The sequence below is a fragment of the Onthophagus taurus genome, chromosome 2, assembly GCF_036711975.1.
Source record: "Onthophagus taurus isolate NC chromosome 2, IU_Otau_3.0, whole genome shotgun sequence".
Classification (NCBI taxonomy): domain Eukaryota; kingdom Metazoa; phylum Arthropoda; class Insecta; order Coleoptera; family Scarabaeidae; genus Onthophagus; species Onthophagus taurus.
In genome coordinates this window covers 8,828,453-8,850,741 of record NC_091967.1, presented here as the reverse complement: position 1 = coordinate 8,850,741, position 22,289 = coordinate 8,828,453, and the positions used below count along the sequence as shown (strand labels likewise).

Below are 22,289 nucleotides of genomic sequence, written 5' to 3'. Positions count from 1 at the left end.
AGTATGAAAATTTCCCAAAATGTTCATAAAAGTATGCTCTTTCCAATGAACCGACACGATTTGAAAAATAACTTTTAGTTTTTGAGAAAATAATATTTGAAGTTTTGATAAAATTTTCGATGTTGCAATTTTCATCGATCCTTGTGGAAATATCGCCAATTATTAATTAAAGTATTCTCTTTTTATTCTCTTTCTATTTTTTTTGTATCTTGGATCCAAATAAGTTGACATATTTTATCAGCATTCTTATTAATTTCATTTTTATTCAAATATCGCAATAATGTGGCAATGTAGGGTATCACTTCAGAAATACACCAGAAATTATAACCATAATGGCCGGCTTTTCGCAAAATAACTATCCGTTCCATCACTAATCTATACTATTCCAAGGAGTGAAAGAGTAGACCGTTCAATCCAATCACTGGACCGGATTGCTCACTGATTTCGATCACTGGACTGGAATAATGTGAACTAGGTATAAAGCAAAAATCACATAGGCAAGGAAATAAGGATGGATTGAATTTAATTCAACGATTTGAGAAAATATTAATATTACTTATTAATTTAATGTTAATAAAATGAAAATATGAAGAAATACGGCGCCTGGGATTAAATTATTTTAAAAAATTGTTGAATATAGTTAATGATGATCTAGTAGGAACGGAATTAACGTTTGGATTCGATTGCGAAAATGGTATTGAACCGTGTAAATTTTGTCTTAAATCCTTCTTTGCGTCCTTGCAAAGCCGGCCGAGAGCTGCGTTGCGCCACGATACCGGTGGTCTCTCGCGTTTTTCACCGATTACCTATTACAAGTATGATAAATGGCGTCTATTTTTCAATCGGCTCTATTGCGTTAATCCGCGGCCACGCTCCAACCGCGTTCCTATTGAATTAATAATATAACCAGATTCGTTTTTACGATATCCGATATCTCCAAACCCTTCCGATTCCTGACATTCCTGTCATCTCTTGCGCGATTTCACCGTTTTATTAATGAGTTATTGCATGGGGATAATTGCACGTTTTCAGTTTTAACTTATTACTGCTAACTTACAATTAGTATTTGTTACAAATTAAAACCGTGTTATATAAAAACTCATCAGTAATAATAAAATAATAATAGAAATTGGTTATTATATCGTTAACAATGTGGTTAAGCCGGTAAAAATCAATTAATAGCGATGCAATAAAGTGTCGATTGAAGTGTATAGTCAGGTATAATGCGTCAATTACAAGTTCCATTAAGAAAGAATTCGAAGATATCGAGATTGCGTCGTGACGGCGACGGCATTCATCTTACAATTACGTCGATTAAGTACACTGTCAATAGTAATAATACCCGCATAATGAAATAGTAAGGAAAAGGAAGAAGACTAAGATAACGTATTGACCGTAATTATTTCATTGCGGTTTCTAATTGCGCCTCAATAATTTATCGAAAGGTTTGAATTAATTTACGGGACAATATGGGGTTTGCAATTAAATGTTATTGTTGATTGTTCTTTATAATTATCTATTTGATTAAAAAAATCTATTTCTAATTGTATCACTTAAAACGAGTATGATGGGTTTTGTAATAAAATAAATTGTCATAAAGATTGTGTTTTAATTAATAAGAAGGCTAACTGTTCTTTCTGTGTGGTCACTACGTCGGTTGTCGTCGATATAACCGAAGGACAAACAATTTCTTTTTTTAGTTACACTATAATTATTTCCTGAACCATTAAAAGTCATTAGTCAGCGTCTCTTGGCATCGAAAGATCGCACGGTATTTAACGTAATACCATAGTATCTTTATTACCAACGGTTATGGGGTAATTATCAATGCGTGAGCGTAATGCGTAAACGCAAAGAAAATCGTTATATACATACATAAAATGTATTTAAATTAAATTACATATTAAATCAAGGATCTACTCCACATATGCATATATCAAGCAAAGAGCTTTTAACGCGAATTAAGTAATAAAATTAATTAAAAAAATTAAGAAACACCATAAAATTTAAAACCTTTATAATAAAGAAATGAAAGAAACCGTGTGGGTTTACTTTGATCTATGTTAAACTCGTATAGCAATAGAAACGGCACCGCTGATGTCAAGACCTATCAGATAACAGTAACACATTTCATGATGATTTATATCACACCATAAATGAACTACATTATCTGCACGGTTCTGTGACATTCTTCCGGTTAATGCAACGCATTCGCTTTATTAAATTATATATGTAAATCGAGTATAGGTACGAAAAGAATGAAAATGATCCTTACGGAAGTGTTTAACCGAAAGAGCTTTCACTCGGCGTGGAATAAAATTTAGTGTGAAACGTGCCTTAATAAAGTTCTGTAAATGTCAGGTTTCTCTTTCAGGAGATGTACTGTTTCGATTTGAACGATTTTGCCTAAACCGTAATGTACGCTGGACAAGAAACACCAAATGAATTAATTGTCAGCCAACGTTTCTTATTCTTAAGTGAAACTTTATTATCTACTTTTTAAACTTTCACTAATAAATCTTTTTATTTTAACCATTTTAGGTATTATTTTTATAAATGTAATGATGGCTGATAATTGGAAAGCAATAAACTTATGATGACCTTTCAATAATCAGTAGATAATATATATATATGAGTTATATGACATATAATTGAGAAACGGTTGCAATAAAATCCATAATAGTGCTGTAACAAATCGAGTGTATAGCACTAAATACGGTAATTAAACGTTTTATTGTGCAGCTTTCTTGAGCATAAAAGCTAATATGTGTGCTCTTTTCATTACTTTTTCTTTGTAATACGTAATTATTAATAAATCAATTTTAATTGGTTATTTTTAATTAGATTCCTTTTTTTTCAATAAAAGTATTTAGATAGATTTTTAACAATTAAGTTGGCGTTTAAGCGCCACCCAAAAATCGATTAGTTGCAAATTGACATATCATTCGTAACCTACATCTGTCAGTTGAAACCCTGAGGCTATTATTCGTGCAAATAATAGTATGAATTTGATTGTACGATAAAATTCACAATACAAATTGTAATACATGTATGTAACATATACAACAAAAACAAGAGACAAGGTTGTAATCTTGAGAAACGTTGACATTCCTTTTTTTAAGACCCCACAGCAAGCCCCAAAAACTTTGTTTTATGTAAATTTATTAAAAAAACGACATTGTTTATAAACGACATTATTTAAATTTTTCTTAAACGTCAAAAAGAATAAGATCTTCGTAAAGATAAGAAAATTTTAACCTAATTTGATGTATCACACCCTATATCTATCATAAAGTACAGCTTTAAAAGCATAGATGGCACAATTTATTAGTGTTTTGTTTTCGGCCATCTTGATTTTATAAAAATAATGATATCTTTGATGTTATAATACCTAGATATGTCGAGTTTGGACTCGTTTTGCATGTTTTTCGATTGTCTATCTCAATAACTACGAATCATTTATTTTCGGCCATCTTGGATTTTATAAAAATATATAAATCAAAATATCTGAAAAAGTTTAATAGCTAGATATGTCGTATTTGGATTCATTTTAAAGGATTTTTTATGAAGATTAAGAATATTTGAAAATTAATGTTGTATTTATAACGGAAAGTGGCCACCATTTAGAAATTTATGAATAAGACACAAAACGAATAAGATTTTCGTAAAGATCACAAAATTATAACCTTATTTGATGTATCACACTCTATATGTATAACAAAATTTATTATTAAAAGTATAAGTGACACATTTTTTTAGTGTTTTGTTTTCGGCCATCTTGATTTTATAAAAATAAAAATATCTTTAGTGTTATAATACTTAGATATGTCGAGTTTGGACTCGTTTTGCATGTTTTTCAATTGTCTATCTCAATAACTACGAATCATTTATTTTCGGCCATCTTGGATTTTATAAAAATATACAAATCAAAATATCTGGAAAAGTTTAATAACTAGATAGGTCGTGTTTGGATTCATTTTAAAGGTTTTTTCATGAAGATTATGAATATTTAAAAATTACTGTTGATATGTATAACTGGAAAAACCGAAAACTATTTTAAACCATTAATTACTCCTACAACTATACATCTTCACTGCAATGATGCAGAAAGAAACTTTAACTTAATACCAAGAAAGCAATTACAAGGTAACAGTGTGTTATAGGTCTCTTCTCTGTGCGTTTCTTATATCGTTTTTTGAAACGATTTTTATTGGTGGGTATAGTTTTTCTGTAATAGCCGACTTATAACACGGGATCGTGTAACTGGTTTTTTTTTCGTTATTTCTTCGTCTCCGATCGTAAACGTCTGCGAACAAAATTTCATTACTTAAAAGCAACCTTCGCGTACATGGATATCTTCGGGTATATATCTAACTGCTCGGTTTTTATAGAGCAATTACATTACCGGTTCGTTTCACCCTATGACAAGATTATATAAAAGTTAATCATGGAAGTCGAGTTGAGTGTAAGAAATCAGGTCAAACAACGAAACAACTAGTAAATAGAATTGACCGAAAAACGCATTGATACAGCTTATATGATACAGCGTATATGTCAGAGGTACTGTTATTTTTAGCGGAAACTGTCAATAATATACAATTACTCCTGCTCGAACACGTACCGTGTTAACTTGGACTGCGGCAGTTACGTGATATTGCACATCGATGGTTTATCTAGAGATCGTAGCGGTATACACGATCGCCGATCATAAATTGCTTTTCTACGTGTCTAGTTATAGCGAGGATATGGTAATCTCAATTAATGCGTACTGTGTGAGAAGATAGTCTCCTCTGTAATTGACCTCGAAGTAATAGACGCAATTTTTTTCTTGCCATTATTTAGATAATTAAATGTTATCGCCATCAAATTAGTAATTTCAAAAAAATATGTTTCTTAACATAGTTTCCTATAAAGGTTAAATCTTCAATTTCAATAATAAATAACATTTTATGTGTGAATTTCTTTTTTTATATTCACTCAAACAGTTTTATTGAACCATAAAAATAAAGGTAGTATATATTCTAAACATGGTAATGCATGGTTGTTTCGATAGAATTCAATCTAAACATCTGGCCTTATAAAGAGGACTTGTTTTTCGATTATTATCAAAACATAAACACCATGAAACGGCGTTTTATAGCCGCATTATACCAAGTAATTTATTCTAACAACCAACAGATGACATCAGTCGATATTTTCGATGTTATGTTTTTTGTAAAATTTATAATATAACTTTAATGTATCATTATGAGTACACGCTAAATAAATATGTACCATTGTGTGCATATTCAATTTGAAAGTGTAGTTACGTATTCGTCGTCGCATGAATACATTATCAAGTCTCAATCCTTTACCGACTTTGAGTTGTAGATAACACATAATGCTAAAGTGCGCGAGAGCGTTCGGACAAATACGCAATGAGCAAGTTTCACTTGCATAATTTCCACGCATTGGTTCGCGTACGTAGGTATTTCAAGAATTGCGCATGTGGGAACAAATTTTCTTTCTCTCGCAGATTCCTCGACCAAATGATTTACACTCAACTAATTTCCAAATACAGATTCTAAGAAATCTAATAAAATTTCATTGCTACTGAATAAGTCTCTACTCTAGGTGTAATGATATAGGGTTAAGTTAGTGAAAATGTTTTATTTAGTTGATTATATTTCTCCAGATTTTCTGTAATTCCAAAACTCAAAATTAGCATCTAACGTCAGCAGTAAAAATCTACTACAAAAAGAAATTAATCTTCTGCCAGCAGTATCTAGTATTTTGCCAACAGTATCTAATATTTATTCTGCAGGCTCTAATCTTTTGCAAGCAGTATGTAGCCTTCTATTAATAGTATCTAATCTATCATTGACAGCATTTAGTCTTTTTCCAGCAGTACATTTTTAATTGAAGTAAAACTAGAACTAACACTAGACCTAGAACTAGAGACGTTCGGATTTAGCCATCTTAAGAGACGCACGACTAAACCCGAATGTTTCTAGTTCTAACTCTACTGTTAGTTTCACATTCCGTATTAGTCCATTATATCAAGATTTGACTGTAATTAATATTATAACTTGAATCCTCACCAAAATATTAATTCTATTCATATTTTCAAAACAATTTTATATCAAAATAATATCTTTGATGATAAAATAAGATTCGTTATAAGAATACACGCGTGAGTAAATTAATATATCTGAACTCGTTCGGCGGGATTCCACTCGGTTTATTTCCTGTTCATCTCCAGTTATCTCATCTCGAAGTAAACACGTTTCATTCATTGAGAGCCATTCATGGCCACGGCGCGGCGACCGCTCGAGCACGACTCTCAAAGTTGGTTGTAAATAGTCGGAGGCGGATCGAGAGAATTGGACCGAAAGGAACGAAACGAAGAACGGGAAGAGAACGTTTCTTCACGAAGATCCTTTTTCTCCCCTCATTACGGCGTCGTTCATTTAATGAACGCCGGGACATGTGAATATGGCTCACGACCGACGACGGCGGCGAATACGCTTTCAGGTTCGTTAATTAAAATGTCTCAAAACGGGATGACGGCCCCGCATTCGAGTCATCGTCGTTGTTGGGTTATCCGCACGAGTCGTTTCTAATTTTCTTTTCGGGTACAAGTGAAAGTTTTAATTAATTGGAAGATGTTGAATGATGTATTGTATTTCGTGATTTTATATTTATGTATTTATTATTCCAAAGTAAACCATGTGGTTTTGTATTGTTCATCGTATCGGTTGTATATATGTACCTATTTGCGATTATTACTGAATACAGATTTGATGCGTGGCGGAATGCCGCGCAATGAAAAGAAAGAAAGAAAAGAAGAGAAGAGAAAAAAACAAACGGGCGAAGATAAACCGAGCTCTCTCCTGGAATAATAAATCGGCAATCGTTCAGTGACTCCAACCTCGTCCATATCGACGCACTTCAACTTCAACAGAGTCCGCGTATGAACTTAGTAAGTCCGCGTTCGCATCGCGACATGTTTAATTCAGGGCACGATGTTGGATTCCATGGCGATCGTTTAAAATTCATGTTTTTTGATATGCGAACCGACTCACATTTGCCCCATCACTTGTCAATCAATTATTTTGAGGGTTATGAATGATTTCTATAAAGATCTTTAATCATTTCAAAAAATTCCGCTTGCACATATAAAGATAAATCACGGACTAAAGGAAGTTACCGCGGTTATTAGCGTTTCATTACCTTCTTGAAGACCGCGACACATTTAAATCACAACGTCGTTTGCTCTAACAAGGTTGGAAATCGTCTAATTGCAGCCGATAATTATATGTATTTGAACGTCACCGACGTGCTGCGGCTCCCTAGCAGGCGGCAACCTGTTCTCTCTTAAGGGGGCAAAAGCATGTAAATAATTTAATAAAGTACCGACGATGCCGCCACGTACTACGGTACTTTCCCGATGCGAATGTGCACGGTGATTAAGATGCTTTATAAAAGGCGGCTTAAGGATGATAAAATTGCAACACGCAGTTGGGTGTAATTAGAATGTGAGTGACTTTAGATAGTGTACGACAATTCTACAAGACAAATATTCATCAGTAACAGTTCCGTATACTTTGATAAGTAGAGAGTTTAGATTATCAATAAATAAGGTATCTTGTGGTTAGGTTGGGTTGAAAACTCAAAATTAGCATCTAACGTCAGCAGTAAAAATCTACTGTAAGAAAAAACTAATCTGCCAGCAGTGTCCTATCTTTTGCAAGCGGTATCTTGTATTTTGCCAACAGTATTTAATATTTTTTCAGCAGGCTCTAGTCTTCTGCAATCAGTATGTAGTCTTCTATTAGTAGTATCATAAAACTAAAACCAAGTTCCTCACATTTTATACGAAAACCAATGATCGTGTTACAAATCAAACGACTAAATTCCTTAGCGTGGTGTTTACAGAAACTTTGAGTTGGTCGGATAAATATAGCAGCTTAAAAAGAAATTAGCAACTTGAATGTATTGTTTAAAAGTAATGATAAAAAACTTACCATCGGCTGAATCACGAAATGTGTATTTCGCATACTTCCACAGCATGGCGGTGTATTACATAGCAATATGGGGTGCTTCCAGTGACCTAAAAAAAGTTTTCAAACAACAAAAGAAAGCGATAAGAACGCTAGTAGGTCTAAAACAACATCAGAGTTGTAGAGGTCATTTTAAAACTCTAAAAATACCGATCTTCATATATACTTACGCGTCTAGACTATATACACAAAACAGGGACCAGACAACCTGACAAAAAAATTTTAACTATATATCTATAAAGTTATACAATGAAGAGTTTTAAGAGACAGGTCAAGAATATGCTCTTAAATAGGGATTTCTACTCTATAGATAAATATTTTACAGCTATGGAGATAAACTAATACCTGTTTTCTTTATTATCATTATTATTACAGCTTTTATTTGACGAGAATATTGTACATTTTGATGCGTATCTAATCTTCTTTAGCAGTATCTAGTTTCTTATCAGCTATATCTAGCTTTTGTCAGAACGATCTAGTCTCTTTCCAGTAGTATCTAATCTTCTGCAAGTATATAGTCTTTTATTAGCAGTATCAAATCTTTCACTGGCAGTATCTAGTACTGTAAACAGTATAAATTTGTGTATAAGCCGTATCTACTCTTTTATCAGTCGTATCTAGCCCAGTATCTAATGTTCAATTAGAAGTATTTAGTCATGTCTTCAAAGTATTTTGTTTTCCATTAACAGTATTTAGTCTTCTTCAAGCACCATATATTTTTCTATTTACAGTATTAGTTTCTATTAAAAATATCTTACTTTTTCGAACAGGATGTAATCTCCTATTAGCAGTATTTAGCCTTTTACAGTAATATCTACTCTTTCATTGGCAGTATTTTGTCTTTCATTAACAATATCTAGTTCTCTACAAACAGTATGTGGTTTCCTATATCAATACAGTATTCGATAGGAATAATTTTGTCCTTTCCAAAATCAGTTATGAATTTTGAAATTGTATTAAAAAAAATGTTATAAATCATCTGTTATAATATAAGCTGAAATGTTATTTAACATAAAATAATTAATAAGAAACTTTTCAATTAACAAGTTATATGATTTAAATTTTGACCATTTATCATAACCAAGTACTAGATTTTGTTCTCAAGATGCTAACATAAGAAATCGCCGGCATAAACCAATCGGAGGAAGTAATTATTTCAAAATACTGTACGGAGCTAAAGCCGTTTGACGTTTATGTTAATCTACTTAAGAACGAGAGACGTTGCCCGGAGGCGAAAGAAAACGGATCGTAGAAAGAAACTGGGAGAGACGCGCTCTTGAGTAGATGTCATGGTTTCGCCCGAAGCAACGTTGATGTGAACTCGGCGCGAGGGACCACCAGGCAGTAAATATCGGCAGACTCTAATGGCCAATAAATAATCGGAATTAGTTCCATTTTCATTTTCCTATCACGTGAACCATTGCTCGGCCGATGTCACACATAGATATTATTAACTCCGTTCTGTCCCAGCAAAACCCGGTCAACCGGAATTTCGCAGACGCACTCACCAAGAATCGCCTCACAATCACCTTTATTATTTATTTCATCTGACTCAGTCCAGATTGCAAGATTACAACTGCACACACTCCGCTATTGAACACGTGTTATGGGATACCTAGAATTATACGATCGACCACGCTTTCTTATTACATACATTTGTCTCGGTTCATGTCGTAATATTATCATCGGATTTAAACACTCTTTCATAGCAGCCACACTTCTGTCGAAATTGAAACTTGCAATTTTTGCGGTTATGACACTTTAACACACCATTAAGTTTTCGCGGTTTACCGTATGTGGTATGTGGGAAACTTGTAATTGATATTCTGTATGGACATGTCACGCTTTTTGGTTTGCAATACCTATAGTAAAAACTAAAAAAATTCTTTGATTTAGTACTAAACTAAATATTCCGTAAGAACATTTACCACAATAACCAATCCAATTGACAACATATAATTTACCATTATAAAACCATTAGGATTGTGTATACTCACTCACCATTTAACCTCACAAAAAAAGGGTGAATTTATATGAACGCTATCTTCAATAGCCGGACGTAATCGTTCCATTATACTCAATCACTTACAAACCGTGACAAATCAGGTTCGCGTTCTCTCCCCATCGAAACCCATCCAACGTAACTCCCCTTTTTTTTCGCTCAAATCGCACACGTCATCGCACCGCGGACGCTCTTCAGTTTGGACGCGAAGTAACACCGCAGGAGGGCAGCACCTCCCGGCTTATTGTATGTTAATTGGAACAAGGGAAAGTCGAATCCGGCCACACGCTGCGATTGCGCGTGTTCTCACCTGTCCCGCGATTGATAGATGAGAAGAAAAGTTACGCCCGAAAGGCATTCGCGCAAAATGACACAACCATTCCTTCCGATCGCTATGAATGGAACTGTTTTGTAAAGAAACAACAACAATATAAGCAATTATTTTAGATCTAAAATTACTTTAAACGAAGAGTTAGCATAAGAAAGTTGTAATAAGGTGTGCGTAAGAAATAATTTACTGCGTTGATAGTGAAAGTCGCTTTAAAATTTTTTCTAGAATTTATATCTCGTATTTTAGTATCTACGCAATGTATTCTCCGTCGTTACCAACATGAATATTGAAATCTAATAAGTATAAAGTAAGACCATTAAAGACAACGTTCGACTACCGCTGACCATCATCATTTCCTTGAAAGTTGGATCTCATACCCAACACTCGGCTCTAATGGAGAAATAAAAAGGACTTATATGTTGCCGTTTTTCAAGCTAATCGCATAGTTATGCAAAAGATGTTTCTCCACCGCATCTTTGCATATTTCGAACAAAGTATTGGTACCACTTAAGATAGATACGTACATATTTTATTAGTACATTACATTGAATCTTACTTATTGCCAAATATATCCGCAAATTTATATACCTGGTAAAATTTGCATATACAAATGACCGTAATATTTTCAGGCAAGCGACTTGGACACGTTCCTGTGCAAACAGGAGTGGGAACGGCGGTTCGAAGAGGAATTGGAAAAACCTCGGAGGGATTCCGCATCCCAAATCGATGAATTTTTCGATCCCCAATCACGACATCAAACAACGACGATGATGTCGTATGTGTCGATGAGGACGCTGCCCGGTACCGACGATGATGTCTTCCTAAGGCCACCATTATGGGATGACATCACGAGCAGCATCCAAAACATAGACCCTGAAAACGCCAACATGCTGGGCATCGTCGGACCAGGTCAAGTTAAATTAGAGGCTGTTGATGATCTTGCCATGAATGCACCAACTCCACTCTTATCGCCATTAGAAATTAAAACGGAAAAGGTTTGTACGTATATATTTAAGTTAATAAGATAATTAAGTTAATATTTAATATTAAGATAACTAAAGTAATTCTTAAAATAAATTTTATTGACAAAAATTTATTTAGGTGCTACAACAACCATCACAACCTACCCTTCATCTATTGGGAACTCCAACATCACCTTATAATCAACCTACATCACCGCCCCAACAACAACAACAACATTACCAACAACAAGCACCGCTTCATACCCATCACCATCATCAGCAGCATGCGCAAGGAAACGCCCACCCGCAACAGTTTAAATATAATCAACAGAATGGTGGCGGTGGAGGCGGTGGCGTCGTCGTTGGTGGCGGGCCGACGGCAGCGAGTGCCCTCTACGCGCCGATGACGCGGTTAATGTATGGGTCGCCGTTGACGCCGCCCAGCTCGGATCCGGGTTCGCCCGGAGGGACGTTGCCCCGCCGAACGCCTCCCCCACCTTACCCCGCACCGACGGCCGCCGCCGCCACCCCTTCTGCAGTCGTCGCGACGCCCCCCGCCGCAGCGCGAATCACAGCCGCCTCAGTCGCTAAATATAATAGGAGAAACAATCCCGAACTGGAAAAGCGAAGGATACACCATTGTGATTTTATAGGTAAACATTAAAATTTCCTCCAAAAAAACATATTTTAACAAACAATATTTTATTGCAGGCTGCACAAAAGTATACACCAAAAGTTCACACTTAAAAGCTCATCAAAGGATCCACACAGGTAAGAAAATCATCAATTTAGCGAATTTGAATTAAGAAAATATAGCGTTAATGGTGAAGTTAAAAATGTAGCTATCATTTACATGTTAATAAAAGTGGAGTAGCTATTGTATTTACATTTAGTTGCGCTTATAGAATAGGCTTAAAAAGCTTAGCTGACTAGTCAATCCTAGTCGCGCAAAGTGGAAGAAGAGGAATTTTGTAATTGCTTTTATTTATCTCATATGCAGATAGCTTTTAATTTTGAAAAAGTGGAAGATATGCTAAGATCTGTTTTCATAATAGGACCAAATTCTTAATAGTTACCATTCAGAGTAAAGTAAGCCTCTCCTATTTTCTTTGTCTTCCGTGTGGTACAGTCCATGTTGCTGATACTGGACTGCTAGTAATTGAGGGAAGCTGCGTTATTGTGTGGGTAGAACAGTAATCCACTTTGTTTTAGCCTTCCGTTAGACAAGACCATGATGCCTAGCTAACATTTGCTGTACTGTAACTAAATAGATCTTATAAAATACGACTTATAGAACTAGAAATATTCGGGTTTAGCCGCACGTCTCTCAAGACAGCTAAACCCGAATGATTCTAGTTCTAGGTCTTGTGTTAGTTCTAGTGATAGTGCTAGTGCAATTCTAGAATCAACACTAGACCGAGAACAAGAAACATTCGGATTTAGCCGCACGTCTCTCAATACGGCTAAACGCGAATGATTCTAGTTCTAGGTCTAGTGTTAGTTCTAGTTTCAGTTCAATAAAAATATATAACAATCTAACGTTAAATAACAATTGAAACTAGAACTAACACTAGGCCGAATGTTTCTAATTCTAGGTCTCGTGTTAGTTCTAGTTTTAATTCAATGAAAAAGATATAACAATCTAGCACTGAATAACAATTAAAACTATAATTACCACAAAATAACTGTAGAATTACCATCCTTGATTTATACATCGTATAGAGGGGAATACCCCGGGTTTATCTATAAACATGGAATAGAGCAGCTTGGGGAATAACCCGATTTGGATTTTATCTATGAGCACTAATGAGGTCCGTTATATGGAGAGTTTTTTGTATCTAAAAATATATTTGAAATATAATTAATATTTATTTTTGTTTTAGGAGAAAAACCTTACCAATGCCAGTGGCCGGACTGTGAATGGCGTTTCGCAAGATCAGATGAATTAACTCGTCACTATAGAAAACATACAGGTGCGAAACCGTTTAAATGCGCAGTGTGTGAAAGATCATTCGCCAGATCCGATCATTTGGCGTTACATATGAAACGGCATCTTCCAAAAACAGCTAAATAATGACTAAATAAACGTTATTAGTTCACTTTTTTTCACGCTTTTCTCTACTCTATAGTTTATATTATTCTGTATAGGCCATATTACCTTACCAGTACTACAACTATTTAATTAAACTGCTATGGTGATGAAAGTATTAAAACAATTTAATATTTACCATTGCAGTTTGAGTATTGTATATAGAAGAGTGCCCAAAAGGATCTCAAACACGTTAGGAATATAATAAACACAATTTTACATATCTTTAAATTAAATTGCAAGAATACAAACGTTTCCTAACAATCAAAATAGACGTATTTTAAATTAAAAAATGATTTAGTGTTTAAAAGTGTGACAAAATAAAATAGTGCCTTTTGCGAGTTATTTAAAAATCAAAAAAAAAGTGGCTTACACGAGGCCTTAATAAGTAGAATCTTGTGGTGTTATGTACCACTTAATCAAGCAGAATGATGTACAGTTTGTATATTTCATAGATACTTTGTTATGTAAGTTACATGTGATTTGATTTTTTAGGATATGTTAACTTAAAATCAATAAACTTAAAACATGTCCATTAATACTTAAGATGATTAACATTCCTTCAGCTACATGCCTTAAATCGAAAAAGTAGCAAAATAAAGTTCGATATTTTATTTAACTTATTAAATATTAAGAAAATTTGTTAAAAGTGCATTAAATATATTGTTGATTTCTTTGTCATTAATTAACGTCATCACACCGTTGAATAGATTATATTTAAAAAAAACATTGTGAAATCTTTTAAAGTTAACGAGATCGTTAAATTAATTGTGATGAAATGGCAAAGAAATTAATTTTATTTACGTAACTATTCTGCAGTAAATTTGCCATTTTTACCTTAGTGATGTGATTTTTTTTAGATATATTTTTATGATGGTGGTATACACTTGAAACTGTACGTATCGCATGTAATTTTCAGTATAAAAAAGTTACCAAATATGTACACTGAGATATGTTATGAAATGTACATAATTTAAATATATCAACTGACTAGAACCTAGTCAAGTATTTCCATTATTTTTAAGTAAAGAATCTAATAATTGCGAAATTGAGAAATCTGCTATTATTATTATTAGTTGTATTTATATCGTAAACTAAGATCCCCTTTTTAGCGGAATATGCACAATTTTATTAACTTTATTTTGTAATTTTATATGTTTAATTTATAAATATTATATAGTATATTTCTAGAACAATCATTAGTATATATTATAGATAGAAGTTGTTTTTTATTATTTTTTTTTGTATAATTTACATTAAATATAATTTTTATTTTTTACCAAAATCAATTTTATTCTCCTCTTCTCTTTTATGGTGATGAAATGTCCAAATAAATAAGCAATGCTTTTTACGGAATTTTTTAATAAAGTAGTCTTTTGCCCATAAAAAAAGTGACAAACATAAATAAATTATAAACTTAAAAATTTATTTGGGTTGTTAATATTTTCCTACAAGAGGTTCACACCTTTGTCGATACTCTAAAACATCCCTAATAAAATACTCCTCAGGCGTTTCTTCATTACCAATCGGTCCCAATAAATTAATAGAAAATTTTTTCTCTTCACCCGGAGTGGGATCACCTGGAGAAGTTGAACGTTTCGATCTTCCCCTATCATCTTTCTCTTTATGTCCAACAACTTGAACACTAAGTTTCCTCAAAAACCTTTTACTCCCAACTGTGGTATGATCCTCAAAAAATTTACGAATCTCCGAATTTTTTAATTCCTCAATAATTTTTGCCTCACGTTCTTCTCGATCAAACAAATACTCCCTCGACCAAATCTCACTCCAATTTCTTTCAGCCTCCTCTTCCAATTCAGTATCCGCCATTCGTTTTAATTTAATTAAATCTCGCTTAACTTGATTCATTTTGTTATCGGGCATTTTTTTTATTGATTTATTCATATAATCCATAAAAGCTTCGATACGTTTATCGATGTAATCGGTGGTATTTTTAGTTGCTTGAGCATTAACAGTTATTGAAAATCCTAAGATACCAAATGTATCTCGAACGGTTGTGTAAACATTATAACCTAATTGTTCCTTCGTGCGTAATTTATCGAAAGCACGTTCTTCCGCCATCATCAAAATCAATTCGATTAAAACAAAATCTTTTAATTCCGAAGAATCGCATTGATAATAATTCGTTATTATTGAATTTGAATCGTTTTGATTAAACGACATTGTACGAATTGCATGTTCTGATGAGATTGGGATTTTATTTACAATCATCTAGAATAAAAAGAAAGTTTTCATTTTATCTTTTTTTAATATAATTAAGGACCGGTTGTATAATATACTAATAAACTTCTCGACAACGTTATCTGGCCGATATGTTGGTTTGTTGATGACAGGGTATCTCAGCGAGACCGGTCATTAGACGTTTCTCAGGTTCTGGCAAAAATAAAAATTTGAAAATTCAGACATAAGTATTATCAATTGCGTTCTCTTCGACTAAAATATTTTCAGATTTCTAGCACTTCCGGTTATACCGAAAGTCGCCACCTACTTTATTTTTTTTAAATGGAACACCTGTATATTTTTACATATTTGGATTTGCCTGCTTTCAAGGTTTATGAATAACTTTACTTTATGTAATTTGATTCGGGCGTTCTCGAGCTATTCGAATTTTTCTAGAAAAATCTGCTCCAGCAGACATTTGTTCAAAAAATCAGAGAACACTCGATTTTTGGGATATCAATTTAGGATTCAGAACATGCTTAAGCAACATGATGGAGTATGTTTTGGTGCCGTGAACAGCTATCTAGAACGTTTGGTCACTTTACGTTAACTTTTGGAAACTTGGAAGTACCATAACTTCATTTTTTTAAATGGCACATCCCATATTTTATTACTTAGTCATCTTCGGTGTCTCATTCTACATCTTTTATATCCCATATGTTCTATACCTAACATTAATAGTTTGGGAGATAATTAGGGTTTTTTGAAAAATGCACACATATCATATATTATATGCTCATATAATAATATACTATTTTGTAATTCGCGACGGTAATGAAAGCTATTACAGTACTCAAACGGGTGCTGTAATGAGACTCCTTACAGCATCCGATGCTGTAGTGAGATTTTAGTAACATTTTATGGAACCAGTTCAAGTTTTGTGACATCATTAATTTTTCTAGTTGTCAATGTGACAATTTGAATTGGAATTTATTTATTTTTATTTTTCTTCTCTGGAAGTAGAGTTTTAATAGAACTCTGAGCAATTTCTCTTATTTCGGGAGGTGTACATAAAACATTTTTTTAGGTGAATACATTTTGTGTTCGGACAATTTCTAATTGTCAATTCAAATTTCTATTTTGAAGTGTTACGGCGTTACCAACTGCTACATACCTATTTCCCTACATAGTCAAAATTTATTTTATTTTTGTTAAAAACGTTTCATAAAACTTAAAGCACTCTCGTGGCTTTGCCACTCGTTTTTAAACTTGAATTCGTGCGTTTCAAGCGTGTCTTACGAAACTAGTTTTTTAATATACTATTAGTGATGTAATGAATTCCATTACCTGTAATGAATTAGATAAAATTTTGTACTTAACACGATAATTTGGAAAACTCGCTGGCTCGTTTTGGCAAATATTACGTTCGTCAAACAAAATGAGCCGTTTAATAACGTGTTAAGTACAAAATGTTATCTAATTCCATTGAAAAAGCAATTTTTGTTCAAAACTTGACTATCAATTTGTAGTTAGGTAATGGAATTCATTACATCACTAGTTATAAAAAGTGACGCTACATAACGTCAGAAAGACATGTAAAATTTAATTTTCATAATGGAATTGTTAAACAATTGTTATTATTGTCAAAATGATTCAAATTTCAAAAAAAAAACGTTAGCGTTACCAACCTACGGCACAAATTACTAGATATGGGGAAAAAGTGCTACCAACCGACAGCGAATATCTTTATCCTCCCGATAAGTTTATCGGCCGGATAGTTATCAGGTAGATTTCTCGGTATATTGTAAAACCGGCCCTAACATATCCAACTTACTTTACGAATATTATTTATTGGCAACATTTTAAATTGTAAAACGTTAACAATATCCATAGTTGTATCTCTAGCGACTTTTTCGCTAACATTTCCTTGAATTAAACCTTGAATGTGTAAGCAACAAACTAAATCCTTTGAAAAAGATTGTACCATTTCAAAGGTAGCATCAAGTAAAGCAGTGTGTTTCTCAATCGAAGTCCAATGTCCATTACACAAAACACTTAAACGTAAATCTTTAGCGAGGTTGTTTGGTTTTAGGAATCTGTTGTGGTAATATTTTAGTTGTTTTTCTTTTACCGCGGCCACTAATTCCGGGGTTAAGTTTTCATGGACGTTTTTTAAATATTTTGCAATCAATACACCTAAAGTCTAAAATTAGTTCAAAATAAATTAATAAATAAATTAAGTTTGGGGTGAACTCACAGGTAATTTTTCGTTATAACCATAAAATCGAAGCATTATCCCTGTATCTCCAACTGTTATTGAATAATCTAATTCTGCCGATATTGCGGGATAAACTTCTTCAGCTAATTGAATTCCAAGTAATGTTACAAAAATATCTGTTAAACTAGCTCTAAAAACAAAAAAATCTAAATAACTTTTTTTTATTATTTTAATTTATAATTTACCCTAATGGACTTTCAACTATAATAGGATTCAACAAAGTATAACAATATCTAGCAACGGGAAAATTGAATTTATCATCCTTTTTATACCAAATTTCCATTCCCACATCATCAATAATCTTCTGTGGAAACGCCATTTTTGGTTCCAGTGTTGGTAAAAGTGAGAAATCATTGGTTAAAAATTGATTTAGATCTGGTAAATGCATCTCTTTAAAAACTTCTACATTCGCCCATCTTGATTTCCACTCATCAGGAATATTTTGAATTGCGTAGTTTGTTTCAAACCATGGCTCCAAATGATCATAATCTATTCCTACAGGTAAAACGGGCGTTGAAACCATCACATTCATATTATTAACATTTAAATAAGTTAATGTGTCTTGAATCGCTTTGGGGTCATATTCAAAATAAAGTTCGGGACCCGCAATATAATGCTCAGGAGGATAATAATGCATATTTTCCACCAACGATTCGACGTAGTCAGCAGGAACTTCTTCTTCTCTAAATTTAAATGACACCTCTTCAACTAATTTTATTTCATCGTAGATTCGTTTTTGTGGACCTAACACAACTAACATTTTTATGTAGGAATAAATCGCTTCTATGACCTAAAAAATTTTTTTTAAATAAATCGTTACTAATAAAAGTAAGTGTAACTACTTTATCTATAGCATTTAAACCTTCTTTAGTTAACACAATGTTCATTGTGAATAAATAGTAAATTGAATTACTGTTTGAACCGGAATCGTCATTGCCACAATAAACTGCTAAACCCCATAACCTACAACATAAATTAAACGGAATTTAACCAAAAGTTTGTTGGCGTAGAGATTAACACGTTCGCTACCGCGCGTTCTGCAGCAGTTTTTTCCCGTGTACTATTCGTAGTTTCTTTGATTTCGAGATTCAGGTTTGTGTTAGTTACATGTTGATTTATTATATATGACATTTTTGCAAAATTTTTGTAAAAAAAGACCTAGTGCATTTTACTGGACTTTGAATTGCTAAGTACTGAGCCAACGTCCAGTCAACTGAACACACCTGAATTTCTTCAAAGTCACTTTTTTTCTAAATACAACGTAATGTACAATAGAAACCAAAATGAATACTACGGATACCCGAAAATATTACAAAACATAATTATTGTGCAGTGTTCCAGATTCTGAAGCATGGATATACGCATAAACCAGGGTTTTCTGGGCATAACGGGCAGTTGTATCTGATTTCTTGTAAACTCCACTTCTGCTACACTGGCAGCACCTCTTCATCGCGGATTTGTCTTTCTGTGTGCAGGGAAATGTCTCCAGATGATGGAATTCTGGTTGTTGGTCTGTGGTTGGTCTAGTATATCCATCATAGGTACAGGATACATAAAATCCTTTTACATGACTCGTTGGCCATCAAACATGCACTTCTTCCAAGAGGGCAGAAACATTCAGAGGAGACACAGGAAGCAAGGAGTAAGGACATGAAGCAGTAGGTGTGTTTCCAAAGAAAACTCTGCTCTACCCTGACAGGAAGAGATCTACACAGTTCCTGGAAAAATTAAAATGTGACTTGAGGCGCCTCACCCACTTCCTGACCAGACACTGCAGGTTATGTAAGCACATATTCTGCATGAACCTAGCGAATACATTCCTCTGCAGAGAGTGTGAAATGGAAGATGAGACGGTAAGTCATATTGTTTGTAACTGTCCCAACCTCGTGTACTTAAGGGAATCCACTTTAGGCGTGCTATGGCCTCAAATTTCGGATATAAAGAATCTTCTGTTCTATATCAACGTTCATTAAAACCTTGGGCTGGTTTTCTAACCCCTCAATGAACTGTAAATTGTGGGGATATACAAAGTTCCCACTGGGGCCTAAGTGCTGTGAAAGAATTCACCCCCACATGAAGAGCCATGCACAAGACTTAGTTCTCATGCTTTTAATATCATCGCATCCTGTTATTAAAGGCCTTAGAACGTTCTAGAAAGTCCCAGTAGAAGAACCGGAAAATGATTCTGATTTTAAATTTTTGTAAAAATAATTCTTCAGCATACTAGAAAATAAATTAGCATCTATTTTATTTTTTCATTTTATTTCCTAGAAATATGTGAAAAACCTAAAAATTCTCTTCTGAGAACTAAAAAGTTTAACTTGTTAAGCCCATAAAATAATTTTGTCCAGCTAGAATCGAGATTTAGCCCAGGTAGCGAACGTGTTAAAAGATAAAATTTTCACAAATTAGAATATTTCCAGCATACCAAACTTACTTTTTTTTTAGATACGATAATAAACTTCCTTTTCCTTCATGTCCCAACAACCAAGACAAGTATTGTTGTGGTTTACATTTATACAAATGGAATTGAGGTGGTAAAACCCACACAATATCAAGCTAAAAAATGACTTAATCAATTTTAATTTTAATAATTTCTTGATATTAATACCTGAGTAATATCTTTAACAGGTTCAACATAATAAATTTGCTTAAAATTTGGTGTATTAAATATCTTATTCTGATACACCGTAAAATCAATGGGGGGTTCATTATTCGTTTGTACATTTGAAAAGCAATTTAAGACAAACGATTGTAAAGTATCCAACGAAAATCGGCCTTGTATGGCTAAAGTCATCCGATGAGCGGAATAATGTCGTTTCCGGAACTCGTGTAATCTCAGATAAAGATCATCATCGTTAATATTGTCTTTCAGTGTTTTTAAATTTCCCCAAGAAAAAGTACAAATTGGTACTTCCGGGTTAAAAAGACTCATTAAAAGTTGTTCCTTGCGAAAATTATCGGACGGCAGAGCGATTTGGAATTCTTAAAACAAAGTTAGTTTATTAATAAAACGACAAAAACTTCTTTTTTTGCTATTCTTTTTGCTATTTTATTAAAATTTTACTAGAATTTAACCAAGATAGTTTTACCATTAGTTCCTTTTTGATAGTAAATAAGCAATGATCATATTAATTGGGTTTTTGTATAATGTTTTCTATGTTGTGTATAGATTTTGGGATTTGAAGATGAGTATTTAGCCCGAAACTAGTCCCATATATATTAATAAATAGCAAAGAAGAAGTTTTTGTGGTTTTATTAATACTTAATTAACTTGCAAGATGGATACAAATATTAAAATTGGTTTAGTTTTGTTTAAAAATAAATAATTGTTTTATTACCAGATTCAATGGCCTCTCTTTCACGTGTCATTGATTCCTTATGCATTAATGGATCAATAAAGAATTGGGCAAAACGATCAAGGCCATTAAATAAATGTTTATCCATTGTTTCAAAATGAAATGTTGTCAATTCGCAATCAGTTGAAGCATTATCAGAACCACCTCTTTTCTAAAAAATAATTAACTTTAAATAAAACATAATACAACATAAGAAAATCTAAAAACCTTGATGAAGGAATCAAATTCGTTCTCCCTAGGATATTTTTTACTCCCCATAAACACCATGTGTTCTAAAAAGTGTGCCAAACCAGGAACCTCTAACGGATCACTAAAACTACCCACGTTTATTGATAAAGCCGCTGCAGCCATTTTTTGCTCAACATTAGAAACTTTCTTCATTTTCGGTCCTTCATGTTCACTTTCGCTTGCTTCTAAATCAGATATTGGCCCTGCATCGTCGTCACCTTCCGAATCTGTTTCATATTCCGACTCTGAATCGCTTTCAGCTTTTTTATTTAAATCCACATCTTCCGTTAAATCAGAAATTAAACAAGCTGTTAAACCATTTTCTAACCTAATTACCCTGTACGATTTATTATCACTCGCGCTTTTAATCGGAGTATTCAATGTGATATAATTTTTCAATTGTACAGACTTAGCGGAAGCCGTTGAAATTCGAGAGCCCGAATTAACTTTACTTGCTCTTTTCTTCGTCATCGTGTCTTTGCTAAATAACCGAAACGAGGTGATGGTGTTTCTCGTGGAATTTTGGGACAATTTCTTTAAGACGTTTAACCCTAATCTACCTAGCGACATGCATGAATGTGCTTTATGGTTTATTATCGTATTAATTTAACGCTACACATGTTTACAACGTTTACACATCGCACGGACTCACGTTTTTTTAATACTTTTTGAAATTGTCAAAAACCTAACCTCAAATTTTTTTTGATGTGAATTGATACTTTAGATGTACGCTATAAAAAAGCATTAGAATAAGATTTTTAAATCATTTTAATCACATTTTAAACATTATTAATATGAATTAGATTAGTATTTTCAA

General features: G+C 33.3%; 2 protein-coding genes across 4 annotated transcripts in view; one reads left to right on the top strand and one right to left on the bottom strand.

Annotated features, from left to right (window-relative positions):
- Nucleotides 1-14,712, top strand: part of LOC111427128 (dendritic arbor reduction protein 1-like) — a 180,146-nt gene extending 165,434 nt beyond the window's left edge. The window contains exons 2-5 of one of the 3 annotated variants that reach the window (XM_023062117.2): nt 11,005-11,370; nt 11,477-11,990; nt 12,049-12,108; nt 13,221-14,712. In XM_023062117.2, the coding sequence (XP_022917885.2) occupies nt 11,005-11,370; nt 11,477-11,990; nt 12,049-12,108; nt 13,221-13,411 (1,131 nt within the window). In that variant the 3' untranslated portion in view covers nt 13,412-14,712. The remainder of the gene's footprint in view (nt 1-11,004; nt 11,371-11,476; nt 11,991-12,048; nt 12,109-13,220) is intronic. The other 2 variants (XM_023062119.2, XM_023062118.2) reach the window with 2 other exon arrangements.
- Nucleotides 14,713-14,831: 119 nt separating this feature from the next.
- Nucleotides 14,832-22,216, bottom strand: LOC111427127 (nardilysin-like). Its single transcript, XM_023062116.2, has 9 exons — nt 21,452-22,216; nt 21,227-21,395; nt 20,497-20,870; nt 20,323-20,444; nt 18,728-18,848; nt 18,071-18,675; nt 17,865-18,015; nt 17,442-17,810; nt 14,832-15,658 (listed from the first exon to the last, which is right to left on the bottom strand). Exons 1-9 carry the CDS (start codon nt 22,040-22,042, stop codon nt 14,864-14,866), a joined length of 3,297 nt encoding a protein of 1,098 aa, XP_022917884.1. The 5' UTR covers nt 22,043-22,216; the 3' UTR covers nt 14,832-14,863.
- Between the last annotated feature and the right edge of the window lie 73 nt (nt 22,217-22,289).

Excerpts from the sequence above, each read along its gene's own strand:
- LOC111427127 (XM_023062116.2), bottom strand. The coding sequence starts at position 22,042 with ATGTCGCTAGGTAGATTAGGGTTAAACGTCTTAAAGAAATTGTCCCAA. Across the intron at positions 20,871-21,226 it reads AAGAGAGGCCATTGAATCTG|AATTCCAAATCGCTCTGCCG; the intron begins GTAATAAAACAA and ends CTTTGTTTTAAG. Across the intron at positions 18,849-20,322 it reads TTATCGTATCTAAAAAAAAA|GTTATGGGGTTTAGCAGTTT; the intron begins GTAAGTTTGGTA and ends TTTATGTTGTAG.